Raw genomic sequence first — 24,208 nt, forward strand, 5'->3', positions numbered from 1 at the left:
ATATCATTACAAATTCAAGTTATTGCATTCAATGAACCATCTCCAGCTGTGAGAAGACAGAACAGAACAAACCACCAAAATAATTGGAATAAAAGACACATCATTACTGGGTCAACAACTTTACTCATGAGAAGGGACAATGGAAGCAGGATGGCAGAGCACAACACATTTCTAAGCAAATCTACAGCTTTACTTATTATTTTATTCATCTATTCTAATACCATTGTCAGTCTTCCTGAACAAGTACATATATACATTCACGAACCTTTCATTTCAATAATTTTGAGAACAAGCTCTTTCTAAACAATGCTTCCTTAAAAAAATTTTTTTTTAAAGATAGCATAAACATGAAATAAGTTATATATAAAAAAAAAAAAAAAATCAAATGAGAGAGAGAAACAGAAGAGGAAAATATCAAAGTACAATCTATGCCTTCAGTTCATGTCACGTTGCACAAGACTTGACATTGTTGAGAAATAAAGTCCTTCACTTTAACAAATATACCATGGCAAGTCATGCAAGCAAACAATTAAATCTCAGCTGAAGCACCTAAGGTCAAAATTCACACACCAAAATCCCAATAACTGCAGCATCTATATAATGCACACACAAAGCAGTTTCTTGTCCCAGCATTTCAAAGTTTGTTTTTCCCATTGCAATTGTCACGAACTGCCAAGATATAGAAACACAGGCACCTGTGTTTTGTATGCATGAACATGTCTGAAGTGTTTGGTGTTCAGTTCAGAGCAGTCCAACAACTCAATTCTTCACAAAATCCATTCAACTCGTGTAGTTCACGCGTGTGCACATTTCTAACGAGTAGTCCAGTTTGCAGAGGCAAGGACAGAGCAGTTTTCTTTTAGAGCAGTTAGAGGTGGTTTGTTGGCTGTGACCATGCTTGTTGAAGCTTGGGTTCTCCAGTAGCCTATTGCAACACCGTTTTGTGTTCATATGTGGAAGCTAATTTTTCAGTACCATGTGACCTCTTGCTTACTCATGGGTTTTGGTTAGTACTCACTTCATTTAATTGTGATTGTGTTTGAGTCCTTGTTCTATAGTTTTCCTGATTCACGTATTTCTTAATCCATTTCTTTCTTTTGGTAAGAATGTATAGCTTTGATTCAGAGATAAAGGCGGGGGAGGGGGTGGGCCGGAGGTGGAAGTCAATCCGCCACATGAAAACAGCAAGCCAAAGCTATATTTCCAAACTCCAAGCTACAGGCAAGCTGAAGAAGCTGGACAGAGAAAATGGCTTCTTGAATTTTGAGGATGGCAGAAAGCTCTGGAGATTCACTAAACAACTCTGTAATGAAGACAGTTCCATAGCAAATGTTACCCTGGAAGATCATGGATTCCTATTGGCTGCAAAGAAGGCAGTCGTCAAAATTGCAGACAGCTATACAAATAAAAGAACCATGCCAACTGGCCTACCACAGCAACATGAACCAAGAAGATAGACACACCAGCAGAACAAGCATGGAACCTATGAAGCAGACCCTCAAGCTAGCAAAACTCTAATCTGCTCTCAAGGAACTGAGACCCAGGAAGTTGCCAGGACCAGACGGTATCAGCAATGAAATGCTGACTCACTTTGGCAGTGCAGCCATGAGCAAGCTTGTGGAGATCTTTAACCTCAGCCAGCAAGAAAGAAGTCTACCACAGATACAGCAAGAGGCCACCATGATTCCCATTTTCAACTAACTGAAAGACCCAAGGAGGGCCCCCAGCTGCCGCCCAATCAGCCTTGACCAGCTGTGTAGTGAAGAACATGGAAAGAATTATCGATGAGCACCTCCAGTGGTACCTGGAATTAGCAGACATCCTTGCCTCAGAACAAGCTGGTTTCCGACAGTTCTGCAGCATGTGTGTGTGTGTGTGTGTGTGTTTGTGTGTAGGGAGGTTGTGTGTGGAGCATGAACAATTGCCATGATCTCGTATTTTTCTCTGCAGTTGAAATGAGTGTCAGTGGCCTCTTGTCACCAAGCTACGACCAACATTTCAATATTTTATTTATCCACACTGACATGTACAACAAAATGATTTTCTTGAAATGAAGGCTCTGTCCACTTGTAAAATATTCCTTCAGTGTTTGTCATGCTGTTCAACAAACAAGAAGTAGTAATGATTTTCTCCATGAAAAAAAATGTGTAGATTTTCCATCAATACCATTTCCTCAAACTATAGAGACATCACAGATTATATAATATCTAAAAACAAAGAGGACAACGTAATGGAAAGTAATGAGTTCTTATGACTGTATTGCAATTCAAAAGAGTGTTATCAACCATCATTTATTCCAATAAAAAGATAAACTATCCCAAAGATGCCTACACTACTTTTTATCAAACTTCTGCTATCATCCTCATAAACTTAATATTCAGCTGTAAATATTCTAACACTCTAGGATTCAGAAGAATAAGTGTCCACAAGGCAAAAAAATCTATACAGTAATTATGCCTTCCTGTTAAAACAGTATAAACATGGCATAAATGATAATGGACACTTTTTTCATTAGGTAATATTCAAACACTCTGATAACTTTCTTGATGTTTCCATTAATGTACCATATCAATGGGGAAAAAACATGTATGGGCCACAAATGTCACATTAAACCATGTAGACATTTTATACATGATACTGATAAATAGTTTATTCATGTGCATGCACAAAAATAAAATCAACAGTTCAGATGAAGGGGACAAGCAAGAGAATATACAGTTACATTTCCACAACACCACTGTATGTACCTTTGTACAATGTTTGTTTACACAAATATATCTAATACGCAATCCCCAATAATGCGAACAATTTAACAACAACAACAACAACAACAAAAAATGTACAGATGTGCAGTTCATAAACTTTTTTTTTCACTCATTAATATGCATAATCTGTCCTGTTAGCAACTGAATGAACAGGCTCTTCAATGCCAAAATGTAAAATACCCATGTAAGATGACGTGACACCTCAGAAAAAGAGAATACACCACTCAAAAATTCTTCATCGCCCATGGATACAGTCCGAATGCCTGGCCAGACACACAGGTCATTGGAGGCATCACACACAGTGCAGTAGCAGTAAGGACAGCAGCAATAGATGTGGACAGCTACAAGACAGACTGAATGGCAGCATGCTGAAGCACTGGCAGCAGAAGCTGAAAAGCGTCTTGGATGTATCCACTGGCGTTGCTCGCCTGCACGTCAACACACAATCATTGCTCTCGTCAGTCAAGGCATCAGTTAAATCAATCACATGTAGCTAACGATCCCAGAATCCTTGCTCTTGTCAGTCATCAGTTATAATTAATCGCATCTAACTCGTGATGATTATTTAATTCCAAAGAACTGCAGCAGTGTGCTGTGCAACTGAAGCCAACTGTTGAGCCAGCTAACATTCCTCAGAATTAAACAAAATTCCAGATATACAGCTTTGAAAATTTTGATAAAAACACAAACTGTAATTAATGCATACATATATATGCATGCACACACACACACACACACACACACACACACACACACACACACAAAATACACATGCATGCACACACACACACGCAATAATTTTACCTATTTATCAAATGCCATGACATATTTCAACTGAGATCAGCTGGTCCTCATCAATCATGATTTTAACAGCTTACGTGTTCAAATCAGTAAACAGTAATTCTGATGGACAATTTTAAGATTGTTGAAGCTATTCTATATATATTCTGCAGCTTCAAAATCAACTGACCCTGGTGTCTGTGTGGGCTTAAAAATCAAGATCTAAACTGATATATTCCTGCAGACATTCTGGGATTCTCATGAAAGTGGGAATGCATGTGCAAACATATACACTTTTTAACTTTTTTATCAAGGGTATAAAAGATACAAAGAATGTCTATAGAAAACCCTTTTTTATGTGATTTACTGAATTTTTCACAAAACCAGACTCATTCATTCTAAGTTTCATCATATTCAGCAAATCAATCTGAAGCTGACCTCCACATGATCAAACAACAACATACTTGATCAGTAAATAAAACAAAACCTGACCTCCAAATAAACGCTGGTAACCATGGGGCTGACTTCTTCCATGCTGCTTTTCTCTTCCTGTAGAAACAATTTTTTTTTAAATCAAAATACTTATACATCTTAATACCACACGACGATTCATACATACATGACTCACATTTATTTTGTTAATTCAAATTTATTCAGAAGCTACAACATAATATGCTGGTATTTTCAATCAATATAAAACCAAACATATTTTTTGAATATGCACCTTTCTATGAGCCATCACTAAAAAGAAACATCTGATAAGTGAAAATTACCACAAGACCCAACCACTAAACAACTTGACCTTGATGGCTCTTTGCCTATAGGTCATTAAAATTAAGCTGTATGATAAATACCCTTGTGTGTGTGTAGGCAAATGAACAGGAGAATGATTTCAGTACATACAATCACGTGGTAGTGATTGTGTGAAGTATATGCTTCAAATCTGCCAAAGGTTGATAAGGAATAGAAATGGAACTGGGGTGAAATTGAAAAATCCTCAACCTATGTGTATGATGTGGTGTGGTCTGGTGTGGTATGTATGTGGTGTGTGTTGTTGTTGCTCTGTGTGTGTGTGCGCACGTACATGCATGTGTGTGTGTGTGTGTGTGTGTGTGTGTGTGCGCGTGCGTGCGCATGTGGAAAATGGACAAAGGATGGGAATGTAGATGGGGATTGGTTTTGTGTTATGTTGTGTTGTGTGTGTGTTTTGTGTGTGTGTGTTGTGTGTGTGTGTGTGTGTGTGCGCGCGTGCGTGCATGAGTGCGTGCGTGCGTGCGTGCATGTGTGTGTGCGTGTATGTGTGTAAGTTCAGCATTTTCTCAGCTGCCACAAATGGTACAGAAAGACAGAAGAAAAAAAATTGAAAAGAAAGGAGGATCATACCCCAATTTTGTTGAGACACTGTGAAAACTTGTTGGCCAAGATGTCCACTTCAGTCACCAAGACACTGCAGAGTCTGTTGAGAGGAATAATACGTTAACTGAAAGATGTTGAAGTAATATTCTTTATTCAAAAATACCAAAAAAATAACAAACTTCCTGTCTATTCAATATGCATAGATGATATTCATCAATAGTCACATCTTTAAGCATATCAAAGATTAAAAATATAATCCACAATACACAGTTTAAAACTTCCAAAAGCAATCATTTGCGCCATTTCAGATATGATTGAAACATATAATATACAACCTGAAACTCAGTGTTTCTATGTGGATGATGCAGAAAGGAAAAAACACATTCTTCAATGTTTTTCAAACAAAAAGAGAAAGACCAACTTCAATCAAAAAATTGAAAAGATAAAAGCTAGAACTCAGCCTCTACAATTACTTCCAGTAAATCATGTGAAAAGAAAACTTGAGGCAAGAACATATCTTCCACTTAGCCTTAACAATTACTTCCAGTAGATCATGTCTAAAACAAACTTTAGACAAGAAATTGTTTCCCAATAAACTCAACATTTTCACATGCTTCCAGTACAGTAGTCAAAAAGAACACTATGATACATCTGTATGATAGTCAAGTCTGACTATGACAATCAGAGCAGCAGAGGAGGCAACTGCTGTCCCGACTATCTGAGCTAGAATTTAATCATATGTAGAGTGTCTTCTCAAAGTTATATCCCCACTCTCTCGGCCAAGAAGTCTGTAGGACAGTCAGCATTGCCACACACACACACACACACACACACACACACACACACAAAGATAAAGTATAGTAAAAATGTTACATGCATCTGTGGTAAGCAGTTCAGCTTGCATCATTGTTTGTTTCACTGCCAGCAGTTACGTACCTTCTTGCCCAAGTATTTCAAAGAGAATAATAATTCTGCAGATGATTTTTGTACAGTTATTTCTGACGAGGTTCTTATGGTCGAACTTTCACAGGCATTAGTTCATAGCCCTATTTCTACATTCCTTTAATGCACTTCAGAATTGTGTTAATGGTTTCTGATTACTATAATTATTATTATTGAATTGTTACTGTTAAATGTAATTGCATGTTAATTATACCACCTTCCCCCCCCCTATGCCACCCCCCACCCCCCACCCTTTTTTTTCTTTTTTTTTTTAACGTCTAATATCACTGATAGTGAAAAGACGCTAAACTAAAGAACGAACACACACACACACACAAATGCACTGCCTCTGTAGCACTCACTTGGCCAGACTGCTTGCTCTGTGTGTACAGCTTTTATCCTCATCTTTCTGCATCAGCACCAGCTCTCCCGCCTTGTGGTACTGCTCCACAGCTTTGGACGTCACGTCCGCCAGCGACTGGACAGCCCGCTGCTGGATTTCCTGAGTCACAACGCTCAACCGTGTACATCCTATTTCAGGCTGTTGTTGTTTTGTTTTTTCACCTTAAGATTTGGTAAGACCAGCCACATACATTGTCTGGTTCGCTGGGGTGCTATATGACTTTGAAAATAAAATATATACAGCCACATACATTATCTAGTTTCCTGGTGTGCTTTGTGACTTAAAAAAAACAACAAAACATATACAGCCACTTACGTTGTCTGGTTTGCTGGGGTGCTATATGATAAAAGAATTGATAAAAAAAATAAAAATTTAAAAATTACAGTGTTAGCAGTAAATTGCTGAGGTCTGCTGTACTACAGGTAAAGTAAAATGGTAATGTTTACAAGAGATTTTCACTATTCTCAACACCAGGGGGAAAAAACAAATACAATTAATGACATATTTAAACACAGAGATTTGTTAAGTGTGGTCATATAAAAAAAAATAATAAAAAAAAGATCACAAAGAATTGTAAAGTAAGTTTGTGACTGATCTGCTAGTACCAAATTTGGAAGAAAAAAAAAAGCTACACACCTTTGGATCTGATATTTCACTGTGATCTTCATGAGCATAAAAATCAGCAATCCACTGACGAACTGTTTCCTGAACCTGTAACAAGATGTGAGCAACATTTAACTCACACGACCATATTCTCTGGAAACATCTCATAATCTTGTAAAGTGGTAAATCCTCAATAAATAAAACCTTCAACCAAATTTGTCTGAAATTTGTCAAGATGCAAATCCTCAATAAATAAAACCTGCAACCAAATTTGTTTGAAATTTGTTAAGACGCAAACCTACAATATCTTTCAATACTGAAATACTTATGTTTCATGTCATGCTGACCCTAATCAATGCATTGAAAAGTTCTGTGTCCACAAAATATCTAGCTGTTGACTAGTTTTGTAAAGATATGTACAAAATTTTGTGGTTGTTTTTGTTGTTGATGTATTAGTTTGATCTTTTGACATTTTGTTTGTTTGTTTGGTTTTTGTTGTTTATTACCTTTTTTTTAATATTTCGTGTGTTTTTTTTGTCTTTTTAGTGTGTGCCTTTTTTTTTTTTGTTGCTGTTTTTTTAAAAAGAAAATTACATACTTCTTTTGAACTATAATTATGAACAATTTGTTGTGTTGCCAGTCTGAGAGAGCAGCCCACATTGAAGGAAGCATGTTATTCTCTTTGAAGTTTCTCAAATGACAGTTTCTGTGAAAATGAAAGAAAAATGTTCTTGTCCAAAATTTTCATATATATTTTTCAAGATGGAGTATGCAACATTTATTAGAAAAAAATGTCCCCGTTTAATGAACTAATTAAAATAATCAGAACCTTACTGATATATAGAAACTGTCATTTGTTATTTTCGTAATGCATTTGTTCTGGAAGTGTGAGATCCTTTTCTGAGCAAATTAGATGTGGGGTTTATAGCTCAAACTTTAAAAAAAAATTCAACTACACATACTTTACCATGACCCACTAGTGCAGACTCCGGCACGGAGTCCGATTCCTGTCCCGTGCAAACTACTACCAGCTTATGTGGAGAAAACAAAAGTAGCTATAGCCAATAACCTCCCGGAAATAGGTTACCTCACCTCTGTATCCCTGACTACTTTTTTTTTTGTGTGTGTGTATATGTCAATAAATAATTTCTTTTAAGTTCATACATGTTTTGTTTTTTTCTCAGGTCCCCAATCCCCTTCCTGCTTCACATGTAAAAGTCATCTCCCTTCCGCCACCCACTCATCTTTATTTGCACTGTGATTACTCCTATGGATCATTTTAACACAGCTGCGCATTCCCACACATGCTCCCATGCCAACACACACACACACACTCTCTCTCTCTCTTTATTAAAGTAAACGCCCAAAACATGCTGATAACACTGCTTTCAACCTAAAAAAAAAAAAACCCAGTCCAACTCCTATGTCAATGGGTAAATAAAATCTGTCACAAACCTTGTTCAGTTTGTCAGGAGCGGTTCCCAGGTGAAGTTCTGTGAGATTCTCAGTTACCAGCTTGCTGAAGTCATGCTCTGTTTCTTCTTCTGTTCAAGACAAGAGAACACACAAAACAGTTTTTACGTGATAACTAAATCAGTCACTATCAACAACTTTCATGCAAGTATGATTACCAGAAGACCAGATAAAATATACATATATATATATATATATATATATATATATATATAATCATGTTGTTAGTATTGTTCAAACTAAAAACCACTTCCAATAACACTTCAGTGCACACATAACCATGCTTGTCAGGAGTACACACATATACGACCACATGAACACACAACTATTAACATTTATACATACACTCTGACCAAAGCATACTAACTGTACAAACAACAAATATATTCAGTTATCTTTGATTCCACTTTAATTACTACAAACAATATGTCAAACACATCACCTCATGAACTACATCATTCTTCAATTTCTATTTTTTATCAGATATTGCATGCAACATTTCTTCTTCATAGCTGAGGAGAGAAATTCCATGATTGTAAAAAAGCAGTCCCAATGAAAAAACAAACTAAATACACACAAAAAATCCCATCATCCTTAGCTACAGTTTCAATTAAATAATGCAAGTAACATTTCTTCTTTGTAGTTAAGGAGAAAAATTCTGTGATGTCCAAAAACAACAAAGCACTTCTTACAACAACAAAAATCTTAAAGACAAAAAAAACAAAACAAAACAAAAAATAAAACAAAACAACCAACCTATCTTGTACTGTAGTGCAAATGACAGAGCAAGACAATAATGTGACATCTGAAAAATGGTAACCATTGTGAATGAGCATTCGCTCCAGCCAGAAAGGGCATTTCATTGGCTAGCAGATGGTGGACTTATTAGCGAAACGTCTTATCACCGAGTTACCACGAAATTTTGGCCAAGAGGAGCAAATAGATAGGCCTGGTTTGCATCAGTTTGACATGATACAGCATTATGACTCCAACCTATCTGTTACTGTAGGGCACACACACACACACACACACACACACACACACAGAGCCAGAACCCGACCCACCTGACTGCTCCCTGGCCTCCTCTTCGCAGGCCTTCTGGAAGATCTCCTTGATGTCCAGCAGCTGCAGCCGGATGGTTTCCAGGGTCTCCTCCTCCATGGCCGACAGCAGGGACTGCACCTTCCGCTCACTCTGGTTGGACAGCATCTCCAGGGCCTCCAGGTGGGCAAGGCCTGTTTGTGTGAACATACAGACTTTCCTTGTTGTGTGTCTCACCCTCTTGTAGGAGGAAGGTGAAGGCCTGTTTGTGTAAACATACAGAATTCCCTTGTTGTATGTCTCTAGGGTGAAGGCCTGTTTGTATGAACATACAGACTTCCCTGTTGTATGTCTCATTCCAGAACTGACCCTCTAGTAGGAGGAAGGTGAAGGCCTGTTTGTATGAACATACAGACTTCCCTATTGTATGTCTCATTCCAGAACTGACCCTCTAGTAGGAGGAAGGTGAAGGCCTGTTTGTATGAACATACAGACTTCCCTGTTGTATGTCTCGTTCCAGAACTGACCCTCTAGTAAGAGGAAGGTGAAGGCCTGTTTGTATGAACATACAGACTTCCCTGTTGTATGTCTCGTTCCAGAACTGACACTCTAGTAGAAGCAAGGTGAAGGCCTGTTTGTGTGAACACACAGACTTCCCTGTTATACGTCTCAAGGGTGAAGGCCTGTTTGTATGAACATACAGACTTCCCTGTTGTATGTCTCGTTCCAGAACTGACACTCTAGTAGAAGCAAGGTGAAGGCCTGTTTGTGTGAACACACAGACTTCCCTGTTGTATGTCTCTAGGGTGAAGGCCTGTTTGCATAAACATATAGACTCCCCTGTTGTATGTCTCGAAGGTGAAGGCCTGTTTGTGTGAACATACAGACTTCCCTGTTGTTTGTCTCCTTCAGGACTCACCCTCTTGTAGGAGTGGAGCAGAATTTTGTTTAATGTCCCATGACACATATGGTGATTGTAGACATTTTGTTAAAGTAATATCCACATTTGAACATCATCGTTTAAAAGGTGGGAGAGGAGGGGTGACTGGTGATCCTCTTGCACGAGCAAGGTGGCAGAATGGTTAACATGCTTATTTGCATATACAGTGTCCATAAGAGTCTGAGTTTGAATCCCAGTCTTGCCCCTTTCTCCCAAGCTTGACTGGAAAATCAAACTCAGCGTCTGGTCATTCAGATGAGACAAGCTGAGGTCCCATGTGCAGCATGCACTATGCGCACTGAAAAAACAAACCCATGGCAACAGAAGTGCTGACCTCTTGCAAAATTCAGAAGAAATCCACTCTGATAGGTACACAAATATACATGGATGCACTCAAGGCCTAACAAAATGCGTTAAGATACGCTGCTGGTCAGGCATCTGTCAAGCACTTGATGTATACGGATTTGTCCAAATGCAGTAACTCCTCCTTGAGGAGCTGAAAGTGAAGCTGATCTTGAACAATGCAACATTCACTGAATCACGACCGAAGCCCTGAACAACTTTTTTGGGTTTTTGGGGGTTTTTTTTGCTGCCCCATCATCTGCACTGTTTCAGTGGCATTACTCCCACGCCGCTCATTTAGATTCCCCCATACACGGCCACACCTGGGTTCGTCCATCAAAGTTCCAGCGTCGGCAGTCCACAGGGAACCATCAATGTTAGGTCGCCAGGAGGCCACACACCTTAGGAGACCCTGCACTGCTGCTTTGGTGGTGTTCAGTGGTGCCTGTTCTGACGTAACGTACTTAGGACACCACCTACTAAGCCCCCTACTATCGACAATAATGGCTTCGTCTTGAAACCAGACTGAATGAGCATCCCTCCCAGAGTGGAGACCGCCACCACGTCCCCCAAACAACAGCCCCCCATGAATCTGCCGACACTGAAGACATTGACAGGAACCACCCCAAGCACAGAAGTGGAGGGGTATTGAAACTGAAGTCACCATGAGAGCAGGGCATGAAAGGCCACAGACTTTGAGACTGTTTTGTTTATACTGATGATGATGAAGGAGGAGGATGACAATGATGATGTTGTTAATGAGGTCCATTTTGGTTTGGGACTGTGTGACAAAGCTGTACTCTACACTTCCTGTCATAATGATATCCCAGCGTTAACCAGACCCGAGAGATACAGACACTTGCAGTGTTGGTCAAGTAATTAGAGCAACACACCCAAAGACGCATCCTTGAAGTGGATGACACTCGACTGTGTGGTCCCAGTCTCCCCATTTAAGCCCACAGCACACTCAGCTCTGGGTAGGAGCCGGCCACAGGCCGAAAAACCCACCTCCGCTGGGCTTCGAACCCACGTCCACTTAGCCGTCAGTCCGCGACGCTAATCACTTCGCCACGGCGGCTGGTTCAGCCCTGAACAACTTGACGTTAAGAGCTTTTAGCCACTGGACTGGTAAATTCAACTCCACCACTGCATGTCTCATGGACATCATATTATGGTGAATATACGGAGTGTTGGCTGTTATTTCATAGTTCTAAGAGATGCTCTCATATGCATCTGCTCTGACACACTTCAATTTAAACATAACCCACAAAATACAACCCTGCTGAACACACACACACACACACACACACATTCAAACATACACACACTCTAACAACACATATGCACAAGCACACACACATGTTCGAAGCACTTGTACTCATTCATATATGCACACACAAAAAAGTTTTAAATTCACAGTAAAGCAAAACAATTAGGACATAACAGAGACAAAACGTGGTCAATGTTGGGCCACATAAACGGCCTTCTCTGTTAAGCATTTGAGGGGATTCAGTGGCTCCCCAGTTGTGATCACTGACAAGTGTAAAGCTTTACTCACTCCTGTCCCCTGTCACTAACCATCCCAGATTCCTTTGAACATTTTCTGTAAAGTCAATGGCAGAACAGTCATTTGCCTGCAGTTGTTTTCATCTCACGCTCTGCTGTTCAGTATAACTATTTGATAACCGTCAAAATTAAATTTATATAGAGTGTTATCTACAGTGTTGTAAGTTAATACTTGTTGATATGCACACATCTATTTTCCCTCATACAACACCTCATTTATCACACACCACCATCTCTTTAAACTCTATATTTCTTATAAGAAACTTATTTTCATTTCCTCCAATATATATATCAACACTTTCTTACACTTATATTCACAAGCATTCCCTCTCTTTCATCTAATACCTCTCTTTTTTTTCCATCTGATAACAATTCTAGTGAATAGATGTTAAACTGAAGATCTCACATAAAAGAGGAACAGTCAGCACAGACAAAATCACAAATGCACCCTCGTTTTCCTCAAACAAGACAGTGAAACTACACTTGTGTGCTTTTATATGAACTTCAACAAAAACAAATAAACAAATCATACAAAGAAAACAAACAAAAAGAGAAACAATCGAGCATTTATATGAACCTCAACAAATAAACAAATCATACAAAGGAAACAAACTAAAAGAGAAACAATCGAGCATTTATATGAACCTCAACAAAGACAAATCATACAAAGAAAACTACCTAAAAGAGAAACAATCGAGCATTTATATGAACCTCAACAAATAAACAAATCATACAAAGGAAACAAACTAAAAGAGAAACAATCGAGCATTTATATGAACCTCAACAAAGACAAATCATACAAAGAAAACAAACTAAAAGAGAAACAATCGAGCATTTATATGAACCTCAACAAATAAACAAATCATACAAAGGAAACAAACTAAAAGAGAAACAATCGAGCATTTATATGAACCTCAACAAAGACAAATCATACAAAGAAAACTACCTAAAAGAAATCGAGCATTTATATGAACCTCAACAAAGACAAACCGTACAAAGAAAACTACCTAAAAGAGAAACAAATCGGCACAGACAGAATCACAAACGCACCTTGATTGTCCTCAAACAAGGCAGTGAAGTTACACTTGCGTGCCTCTTCCAGCTCCTCGTTGTGCTTTGCTTCCTCTTCTGCCCGCTCCTGGGCTTCCTTCAGCATGGATGACAGGCTAGGCTTCTCCCCTCGCAGGTGCAGAAACTCCCGTGCCCGACGTAGCCCTGGGTCGTGCTCGGTGAGGGTGGTGTACGTCTTCTTGCCGATGGTCTCCAGGATGTCCAGGCCACCTGCCGCTAAGGTTTCGGCTTTCTCAAAGCCCGTGTTCATCAGGTTCTGACTCTTGTTGACCAACGACTTGCCCTGAAAGACGCAGACAGCTTGGTCACTCTCAGCAACTTAGCTTTTTTTCTTTTCTTTTCTTTTTTTTTTTTTTTTTTAAAGAAGCCCGATTACCATCAAAATTGCATCCACTAGAATCTGCAGTTATCCATGTACTATTATTCCATCTTCCTCCTCATGAATAAGTTTACCTCAAGCCACAAGCTGTATGTTATGAGGAGAATTGAAGTCTCATAACAAGCATCATACATTTCATGCTGTTGCAGCATAGGGAACCAAAGGTAACAGATGATACAGGTGTCATCCCAGGTTTTTATCCCTCACATGAGAAACACTGGGGAAACAAGGCACCTATGAATAAACTAAGAATAAGATAAACTGAGAGGCAAATACTGTTTTGCATTGAAGCTGCATTATAAAATCCTTACTCCAGCTCAAACTTTAAAACTAACAAAAACTTGAAATGCAAACAACATGCAATATAACAATATAAAGAATAAAATGCATTGGAGTGGTCACCTTATGGTAATACATCTTCTGCCTATGAAGTACAAAAAATCTGAGAATATGAGGGTGCGGGATCAAATCCCAGTCACCAGAATTTTCTCCCCTTCCACTAGACCTTCAGTGGTGGTCTGGACACAGGTCATATGGATGAAATGATAAACCCAGGTCCCATGTACAGCATATAAAAGAACCTATGGCAACAAAAAGATTGTCCCTGGCAAAAATGCAAAGAAAAATCCACTCTAATATACATGTGACTGAAGCCTGACTGAATGACACAGGAAACGAATGATGAGTGCCCAAAGGCAGCTCTTGGTCAGCTCTACCCAGGTAAGCAGCCTGTTGTGTAAATGGCTATGTGTTTATTTTGAAAAGCATTTAGAGTTTTGTCTCTGGGTGATATATGTGTATATGCTTTAGTAACCTGACAATTGAGCATATAATTTTTCACTGTAGCTTGATGAAGCCTTTTGTACACGAAAGTGTGTCTTCACAAGTGACTGAGAACGTTGATGTTTTTGACTTTTTGCATTCATTATCAGTTGTTTCGCTTGTCAGTTTAACGACTTCTCTCTTACGAAGTCCTTTAAGTAATTTCCTGTAACTGTATTTAGAGGGTTTTTTGTTTTTTTTGTTTTTGTTTTGTTTTGTTTGTCTTCCAAATTTCACCCACATTTTTACCCTCATTTGCCCAGTTTCCCCCAACCCTCCATTCATCCACATCTCCCACCCCTTCTAACCGATAATACTCAGATGTATTCATAAATACTTTAACAAAATGTCTTCAATCACCGATATGTGTGACGGGACATTAAACAAAAAAAATTCCAAAATTCTCTGGGTGAATCGCTCAGGACACTATGTGACCGTGCCACAGAAATCTCACCATGTTGCTGATACTGGACATTCCCCAGCCTGACAGCCAGCTGCTTCCTTGCTGAGGATTCTCCGCTGGTTCTGCCGCCTTGGCTGCAGACGCCCCCTCCTGCTCCTCCTCAGCCTTCTCCCTGACTTGTGTGGTTTCTTTCTCCTTCTCCTTCTCCACCTGCGGCTCCTCGGAACCTTCCTTTTCATGTGGCTGAACTGTTACTGCAACATAAAGCGGAAAATAATCAACCCTTTAAGTTTTCTTGCCCAGAGGAAATATTTCATTTTTGTTTACTCCATGCATCTGTCTTACTGGAGTCTGTGCTGTCATATTTAATCAGTGTGCATCCACTATCCACTTCATAAAAAAAAATTAGATTTTGTAAAAAAAAAAAAAAGAAAAAAAAAAGTCCAGCAAACATCCAAACTAACATAAATATGCTGATGACAAAACATCAATATGAGAAACTTAAAAAATAGAGAACAAAAATCCGCATTACTATGTTTTGTCAGAGCTATCAACAGGTTGCCACTTTGAAATTTAATGTTAGCTACAAATCCTCAAGTCAGAAACAGATCAGCTCCAAAATTCCACGAAAACCAAGGCAACATCGGAAATGGTAAGTGTGCTACATTTCAATTTGATCAGCTAAAAAATTTGGATTGGTGCAGTGGTCAAGTGCAGACAAAAACACATGCACAAGCAGACAAAACGCATAATGCTCAATGACTACACAGTCTGGAACAAGTAGGAATATCCTTCAATAATGATATTATTATCAATGATAATAACAATAACATTTTTTTTAAATTAAAAAACAAAATAATAACAATAACAACAACAATAATAATAATAATAATAAAGTGAACACCGTATACACCCCTCTACACTGTGGGTGTGATAATAGAAATATCCTTCAGTTATAATAATAAGAACAACAACAATAACAATATAAAGTGAACATTGTATACACCCCTCAAAAAGGGGTGGGCATGATTAAAACAGTTCATTATGGTTCAAACTCACCAGTACCTGTCTGTTTTTCCCCTTGTTCTGATCTGTCCCCAGCGTCAGCTTGTGCCAGTTCCTGGGGATCTGGCACACCAAAGCTGGACTCCACCGAGTCGATGATTGTCGTCAAGCCCTCACCTGCAGCACAGTACAAATCATTCAAAAGTTACGCCAAGAACACCTCAAAAACAACACATAAAGCCAATGAAAGCAAACAAGAATCATCCAGTTCATACGATTTATTCCTACATATTGTGGCCAAACCTTCACCTTCTACACAATATTCAAAAAGCGTGTCTACACTGTGTTTCATTGGGTTTTTTTTTTAAAATCAACAGGCGGTGTTTATTACATTCCATCCATCTCCTAACAACAGTGACATAAAATGATATACATAAATCTGTAACCAGCAGACTGTCAAACTCGAATAAGTTATTTGGTGAAACATGGCTAAATAATGAATTCAATGACTTTCAAATGAAAAATATGCAGAGACCAGAAAAAAATCAATGCAAATTCTCATCAAACTTACCTTTAATTTTCTTGGCAAAATAGTCATCTTGCATGAAGTGCACCAAAAGCTGTTCATTATTTGACTGGATAAAAAAAAACAAGTTTTTTGCCCCATATTTACTCAATGAAATAAAGTCAATCAAAACAGAAACTTTTTCAAAATGCTTAAAAAATACAAGATTTAGAAACAGACATATCTACATGTATATCACAGTTGCTTTTATAAAGTCCTGGTAAAAAGACACTCACCAACTTGTGATGAAAATGTCTCCAGAGAATTGGTGGCAACGTTCAACAGGGTTGATCCCCAGCCCCAGCCCCAGCCTCCACCACCATCAGAATCCCCCCTCGATTCTTTCTGCTCACTGTCTGCCTTGGCTCCATCACCTGCAGCATCACCCGAGTCCCGAAGTATGCTCTGGTCAGCCGGATTCTCTGTCTTTGAGTCTTCTGTCCCAGAAGAAAGACTCTGACGAATTTCACCAGCGGATTTAACCTGAGGTTCCGAAGGTTCTGCCGGCATGTTTTTCTGGCTTGGTTCCTCTGTGTCCTGGACCTTCTCTGGCGTTTTCCTGTCTGTTTGTTTTTCTTTGTCAGAGTCTTTTTCCATTACAGAACCTTGTTTAGCACCGCTAGAGTCTGCTGCTTCTGCTGGAGGTTTTTCTGCTGAAGATGACTTGACAGACTCTAAAGGTGCTGTTTCTGGAGGTGCTGCTGCTGATTTCACTTCCTCCTTTGTGTCCTCACTTTCGACTTTAGTGCTTGTGGCTGCTGGGCTAGGGCTTGCTTTAGGTTTCTCCGCTGCAGGTTTCTTCTGACCTGGCTTTTCTTTCTTGTCTGCTGCTGGCTTGGCCTGTGCTTTTGCCTTGCCCTTACGCTGTTGCTGCTGCTGTTTTCCTTTCTGCTTCCCTCCACTGTGGCTGCTCCCTGCTTTTGAAGAGGCTTGACTGGATCCATCACCCTGTGCTGCCTTCCCTGGTATCAAGGAGAGAAAAAAAAAAAGTATGAATGGTTCACTTCTGACAAAAACATAACAGCTCAAAAATACTTAGTAACAAGGCTTTCAAGGCTTTCCAAATCAGTTTTATTCTTTCCAGGATGTTTGGTAGGTGAAATGTTACTGATAAAGCAGAATATTGAATGACACTTGAAATTAAAAATCTCACTGGCAAAAACAGTTAAAAAACAGTTAAAACTTAATTTGGTTGAATAGTTTGCCATCTTTTTTCTGCCTGATACAAACATTTATTTGCTACACGTATGTTTTTAAGCAAAACAACAAATAACAAAACCAAACCCCATATTTATAACAAATTTACTTTTTTTTCTCATCTTACTATTACAAATACTCAAACAGTAAATATTATGACAATTCCTTTTCATGGTATAGATGTATATCATTGGATCAAATGCTCAAATTTCCTCACCAAGACTACAGCTGTCTTACCTCTTAAGCCTTGGTGATGCCATCACATATTATGAAAAGAAGCACAGAGAACAGCCTTGTCATGTAATGAAATCTAAGTGGACCTTCATAGCTGCAGAATCATCCCTTTCATCATTCACCATCAAAATTAATGCAGAAAAAATTTGCTCTAAATTCTGCAGCCTTTTATTCCCCTGCCCTCATGGTGACTTCAGTTTTGATTTCCTCATCATTTCCATGATTGCAGTGAGTTTCTTTCTGCCAAGGTCTTTGCATCAGAAGATTCTGGAGAACTGTATATCAGGAGGCATGATTATAATGGTGGTCTCTGCTCCATAGAGGATGCTCACTCAGTCTGGTTGAACAACCAAGTGATACCTGATGTCATTGGTGGGCTTAGAACTAGAAGGTATCATGTTGACTCTGAACACTTAACACTGAACAGGCACTACTATGAAGTCATAACAATGTACTTATGTAGGGTCTTCTCTGACGTGTGACCTCATGGCAACCTCACTGCGGACTGTTTGCCACTAAGACTTCCACCACCTGGGTGTGGCTTTGTGAAGGATACTGGGGATCATCAGAAGAGGTTACTGGCACTAGAACAACGCACAGAAGAAAAAAGCCAAAACAATTCTAACAATAATAATCATCATTCTATGTGCAATGTTCCACCAGCTAATATCTTTAAGCAACAAACCTGATGATGCCTTGCCTTCTGCTTTCCCAGAGTCACCCTCCTCCGCACTTTCAAAGGCTTCCTCATCTGAGACCGACATGGTTCTGTAGCTACTCTGATGTCTCCTTTACTCTGTCACTGTTGGAAAAAATCAAACCTCATAAATTATTTTGAATGTTTATTAAATGATATACTGCATTTTATTTTTAAACAAATAAACCACAATCTGCTACATAATCACAATCTGCAAAATTATTTCAAATCATCTCTACCTTACTTGAATTGTTTTACTTAGTCCCTTAAAAGATTAACAAATAAATAAACATCCAGATCAAACAACCAAACAGCAGATTTTACACACTTGTTTAGATTTGTGTTGAAAATGTTGTTTCCAACATCAGTCTGCTGATTGGTGTAATCTGAATAATTGCCTAACTGCATATGTTTCCAAATTACTTCCCTTCCAAATATCACTGAATATTACACTACAATATTATTACTATTACTATCATTAAACAAATATGCCATTTTTTTCTAAACAGCAACCACAAAGGGCACCAATCATTATTCTGTCTTCACAAAATCTTATCTAAAGACTGAAGAATCAAAATCAAAACTATACATCTTGATCTTCCCTAAGCTGTTACTATTTAATGTTTGCTGTATCAGAGGCAGTGACAGAAGTACAGGGCTCTCTGCCCCCTCTTAAGCCTCTGATTTGTATAAGGCACATTGTAAGTATATATGTTTCTTATTTCTAATGCTAAGAAAAAGTAAAACTAAAATCAACTGTGTTAATTTTGTAATCATATCTGAAACAAAAGTGACTCATTCTAACTTTAATAGTTCAGCTGAACCTTGAATCCAGATTACTAGCGACCCAAATATCACTTTCAAATACAATTCAATTTTCTACAACATGCTTACCAACAGTCTGCATATTTGTGCTACTATTACAAAATCTTTGAATATCAGCACTCCAGGAAGAAGCATGAAAACCATGGAACACACACACACACACACACACACACACATATATATATATATATCTGGGAGGGGACAGGCCAGACCAAGTACTGTCTTGATTAATTATTTGTAGTCCCATTTCATTCCTGATTTTTCCCAATGTCCATATATAATATCATTCACATGGCTCAAGATAGTAAATAAATTTACAAAGATCTGCTTCAGATAAATTCAATTTGCACCATCAGGGTATGGGCAGGACCAGTTAACAAAATCGTCTACTATGGTGAAGATAATAGAAATATAAAGAAACAACTAGACCTATCTGAAATTACCCACAAAAAGTAATTACCGCACCAATGAAACAGATCACTCACCAGGTCTGCCACACTTCACACACGAAGTCTGCTACAGTTCCACGTCAATCTCTACCGGAAGTGGCAATGTTGTTGACATCGGAAGTTGGATTGAGAATACTTTTCCAACGAGGAGGCGCTTCAGTCAAATGGAACACTTTGTTCACCATGGTTCACCTGAACCAGGACTCTTACCAAGACACAGAAATTGACAATGATAACAGTGTCTGTGGCCAGCAAGCACATACCAGCACTTAATCGGAATTAAATTCCGCTCTTTTTTTCCCCCCTAACATTAATTTTTCTTTTAACACACACACAAATAGAGTCGGTGTCAGTTTAGAGTGTTTGTTATGTACTCACTATGGCCTATCCTGACAGAACATGGTGTCAGAAGTGGGATCCGAACCCTCGCCCACGGTTTGGAACTCGCCTGCATTGTCTCTGAAGATTTCAGTTCACTCCCGGAGAATGTTTTAAAGTGTTAATTGTAACGTCCTCACTCTGGCCTGGCCTGGTATAACTGTTGGCCTCAACAGTTGGGCCTGTACGCGGGGTGAGAGCATATCGATACTCCCCATGTGTGTTTGTGAGTGTGTCAGCGTGTGTGTGTGTGTGTGTGTGTGTGTGCCAGACGGACTTACATACGTCCGTGCAGTGGTGTGTGCCTGACAACTGAAGGCACCCCCGTCCCAACATCAGAATAAGCTGGGCACCCGCCGAGATGAGGCGGCGCAGATATGACGAAGACACACAGATAAGAAGACTACACGCGAGTTTACGGCACAGATACTGCAGACTGAGACATGTAAACACACACACACAGGCACACACTGTGCAGTCAGTGTCACCGGCACTGGCATACACACACGTCGCACGCACGCGCACATACCACACACACACACACACACACGAAACACACCGCCGACACACTCAGTCATCCGAGTCAGTGCACGCACGCACGCGCACACCGTGCACACACACACTAATGCACGCACGCGCACACACACACTGACACACACACACACACACACAACTTGTGAGACTGTTTGGGAAATTTGTCAGTAACTGCTGTCAAAAACGCCATTGCGTGCAGGAGTGATTCAATGTCTTGTTCAATATTTATCTATTTTATCTGTTTTGTTTTGCTTTTCTGTGCGTGGTTTTATTAACTTTGCATGCGTGTCTTATAAACCTTGTTCAGGTTTAATTGACATTAAAATTGATTCCGATTCTGATTCACACAGATAGAACAAGGATACGGTCCATTGTGACACAAAGTCAGTGAGAGGGGGTGGGGTCGAGATCGATTTTTTGTTTTGTTTTTTTGTTTGTTTTCGTTTTGTTTTTGTTTTTTGTTATTGTTTTTTTTGTTCTTGTTGTTTGTTTGTTTTGTTTTGTTGTTGTTTTTTGTTTGTTTTTTTTGTTGTTGTTGTTTTTGTTTTTTTAGATTGAGATGGTTTATAGTTCATAAAGGCCGTGGCCACTTAGAAGTAAGTGTACATGAACATAACAAAAACGTATTCAAATGTTTATGTTACATATGCACATCGTCCTTTTGAACTGATGCTTTGTAAAGATAAACACGGCCCAAATGCTTTATATATAATGCGTTCTTTTGTCAATGACAACAATACAATCAATTTAGATAAATATGGGTCTTTTGTATACTTATCTGGTATCAATTACTGCTGTCTGGTAATATCACTCAATCCAGAACAAGAAAATACTATGAAATGAATTTCGTCTTCTTTTGAAGATTTCAATATTGGACATTTCAGATTTCTGGTGCATGTCCGAGTCTGTCGAGTGGGGGTTGAGAGATATGTAAAAAGACAGACAACAGACAGAAGATGCCGGTCTAATTCACAGAGAGAGACAGACAGTCAGACAGACAGACAGACAGATGAGGAGACGGCTTTAACCCGAAACCACAGCTTGTTGTGCAGTGTGCAGACTTTATTTATGTATTTTATTTTATTTTATTTTAAAAATAGATTTTGTATGCCTTCACTCCTTTTGTCTTGTTTGTCTCGTTTTCTGTCCATGAAGATGTGTTGCAAGTGTGTGTGTGTGAGAGTGAGTGCGTTCATGTGTGTGTGTGTGTGTGTGTGTGTGTGTGTGTGTGTGTGTGTGTGTGTTATAAGTATTTTCAAGTCACTGATTGTTAGATTTGTTCAACTATGTGGATGATAGGAAGCTGTCCTAAATACTAAACATATTACGTTCTGATTTTGAGGATGATTTAGATGGACAGAGAGAGACAGGAGAGTATAGGCAATAGGATATTGCCCTCAAAATAGAACAGATTCCATTCTGAATCTGATGCAGAATTCCTTGAGCATGAACTCAGATAAACATAGAGAGACTGAAGAAGGGTGGAGTGGAAAGGGACAGATATGAGTCAGTTGACTGTTGAATATTGGCATTAAGGAAGATGAAAGTGAATCTTGCTTTTGATAAGCAAAGGGCAGTAATTTTCCAAGGAAAGTTATTCGTTTTTGTGTTGTTGTTTTTACGACTTAACAAGAAACTTTGGTAATTATGGCATATTGATTTGTGCAAAAACGCTGTATCAAAATGAATATAGGGGTTATGATGTGACGATAGATCAGTAATGGTCAGGAAATTAAAATTAATCAAATAATGAAATATGCAAAAGATTGGTCGTTGACATTATGATGTTGATAGTTTGGTTGGCTGGCATTGCAACATGAGAACGTTGACAAAATATTGCTTCGAATCAGGGCAATCTGTACGGGGATCACATACAGGAATTCTACTCTTCTGTGCTCAGGAGGAAAATGTGATGGCCGTCTTCTTTTTAGTTTTGCTTGTGTCGAACGTGTGAGTAAGAAAACGATAGGGGTAGAGCGGGATAGGGGGGCAATGGGTGAAAGGAGGGGGAAAAAGTGGGGCAGTGAATAGGGTGTGGAACGTAGGCGAGGGTGCTATACGGGGAGAGTGTGTTGGGATGGGGACCCATGGGTAGGATCTGGAGGGATTACTGTGGTTGGAAGGGTATGGCAGCTAGTGGGGTGGTTAGTTCGGCTGAATACATGTTTTTCAGTCGATTGCGCATCCATCATAGCACTCAACCTACCAATTTACTGTACAAATACAATGCAACATAACCCATACATACTTTCCTGTGTGTGTAAAGAAGATGGGAAGCGGGGGATTGGGGGGGTGTCGTTGGTCTGTGTGTGTATGCATGAGTGCATGCATGTGTCTGTGTGTTGGTCGTGCAGTGTTAGGTAGAATCACCCCCTCCCTCTCCTCAGTCCTCCCTGCTCCACCATCGCTCCACTTTCCCATGGTCACTTGTTCCCCTCCATCAAAATCGAGGTGTGTGTGGAAGGCGTGGGGAGCTATATAGGCAGAGGGGGGAGGGAGGGTGAAGGCGATGAAGGGCGGTGGCAGGCGTGAGGAGCTGTTTAGGCAGAGGATGAAGGAGAGGGAGTGGAGGATAAGTTGTGTGTGTGTGTGTGTGTGTGTTTCCAGTCCATTCCTAACATTTCAAACATTCGTTACATGGTAAAATCATAATGGTAACAGCAGTGAAAGAAACATCTGGTAATAGCCTGAAGTGAGGGGTGTCACTGAGTCACAGGTTGAATAAGTGAAGGCAAGGCAAAACGTTTCTCAAGTTTGTTGTGCTCCCTGGAGGCATTGGAACATTACATACATTCATCTTTTACACATAACTTGCCAAACAAAAAGAACGATGTAAGAACAAAAATGGAAGCAAGAAAGGAAAAAAGAAAAAAAAAAAAAGGAACCTATCCGCGCAAGCACGCAAATGCACATTAACATGTAATTTTCCTTAGCAACTGACAGCATTCTTGTCCATATAAAACACACAAAATTTTACTCGAAAAGAACTACAAATAGGGAGAAACAAATGATCTAAGTCTTAATGATATCAAATTCTTTTTTTCAGAAAACAGTGTGTGGAATTCAATGGAGTGTGGACGGGTTCTATAATATCTAGATAAACATTTTTGTCTGACACTGCCAAAAAAAAAAAAAGGACACGCAAACAAAACAGTGAAACTCATCAGCAATGTCGATTGTGGAGCATTTATCACAGATTCTTGAGGCCTAATGCTCAGCTCAAAGCACATATTGACATACGCTTACTGTTGGGCCAATAGCAAGTGTGAGCTGTATGGTTTCTCCATTGCAATGGGAAGTCATGAACAGCTTAGTCTTTTGTCAATGACTATGACTCTCGAACTCGCAGGCAAGATTGCAATGGCTTTTTGTGCTGCAACCTTGGGGGCTAGATGGCCTTTGGGAACCATCCCAACGGCGATTGTCCAAAAAAATCCT

General features: G+C 39.3%; 1 protein-coding gene across 3 annotated transcripts; it reads right to left on the reverse strand.

Moving 5' to 3' along the window:
* Positions 1-1,135: 1,135 nt before the first annotated feature.
* Positions 1,136-20,047, reverse strand: LOC143283702 (uncharacterized). 3 transcript variants are annotated; one of them, XM_076589948.1, is made up of 13 exons: positions 19,895-20,047; positions 18,573-18,689; positions 16,693-17,418; positions 15,952-16,068; positions 14,938-15,140; positions 13,262-13,565; positions 9,387-9,557; positions 8,305-8,393; positions 6,883-6,957; positions 6,206-6,345; positions 4,929-5,001; positions 4,038-4,094; positions 1,136-3,193 (listed from the first exon to the last, which is right to left on the reverse strand). In XM_076589948.1, the coding sequence occupies exons 2-13, from the start codon at positions 18,649-18,651 to the stop codon at positions 3,107-3,109; spliced, it is 2,121 nt and encodes a 706-aa protein (XP_076446063.1). In that variant the 5' UTR covers positions 18,652-18,689; positions 19,895-20,047; the 3' UTR covers positions 1,136-3,106. The 3 variants fall into 3 exon arrangements, with proteins under 3 accessions (XP_076446063.1, XP_076446062.1, XP_076446064.1); XM_076589947.1 differs by having other exon boundaries at positions 15,946-16,068; XM_076589949.1 differs by lacking the exon at positions 6,883-6,957 and having other exon boundaries at positions 15,946-16,068.
* Between the last annotated feature and the right edge of the window lie 4,161 nt (positions 20,048-24,208).

The sequence above is a fragment of the Babylonia areolata genome, chromosome 7, assembly GCF_041734735.1.
Source record: "Babylonia areolata isolate BAREFJ2019XMU chromosome 7, ASM4173473v1, whole genome shotgun sequence".
NCBI classification, from domain to species: Eukaryota; Metazoa; Mollusca; class Gastropoda; order Neogastropoda; family Buccinidae; genus Babylonia; species Babylonia areolata.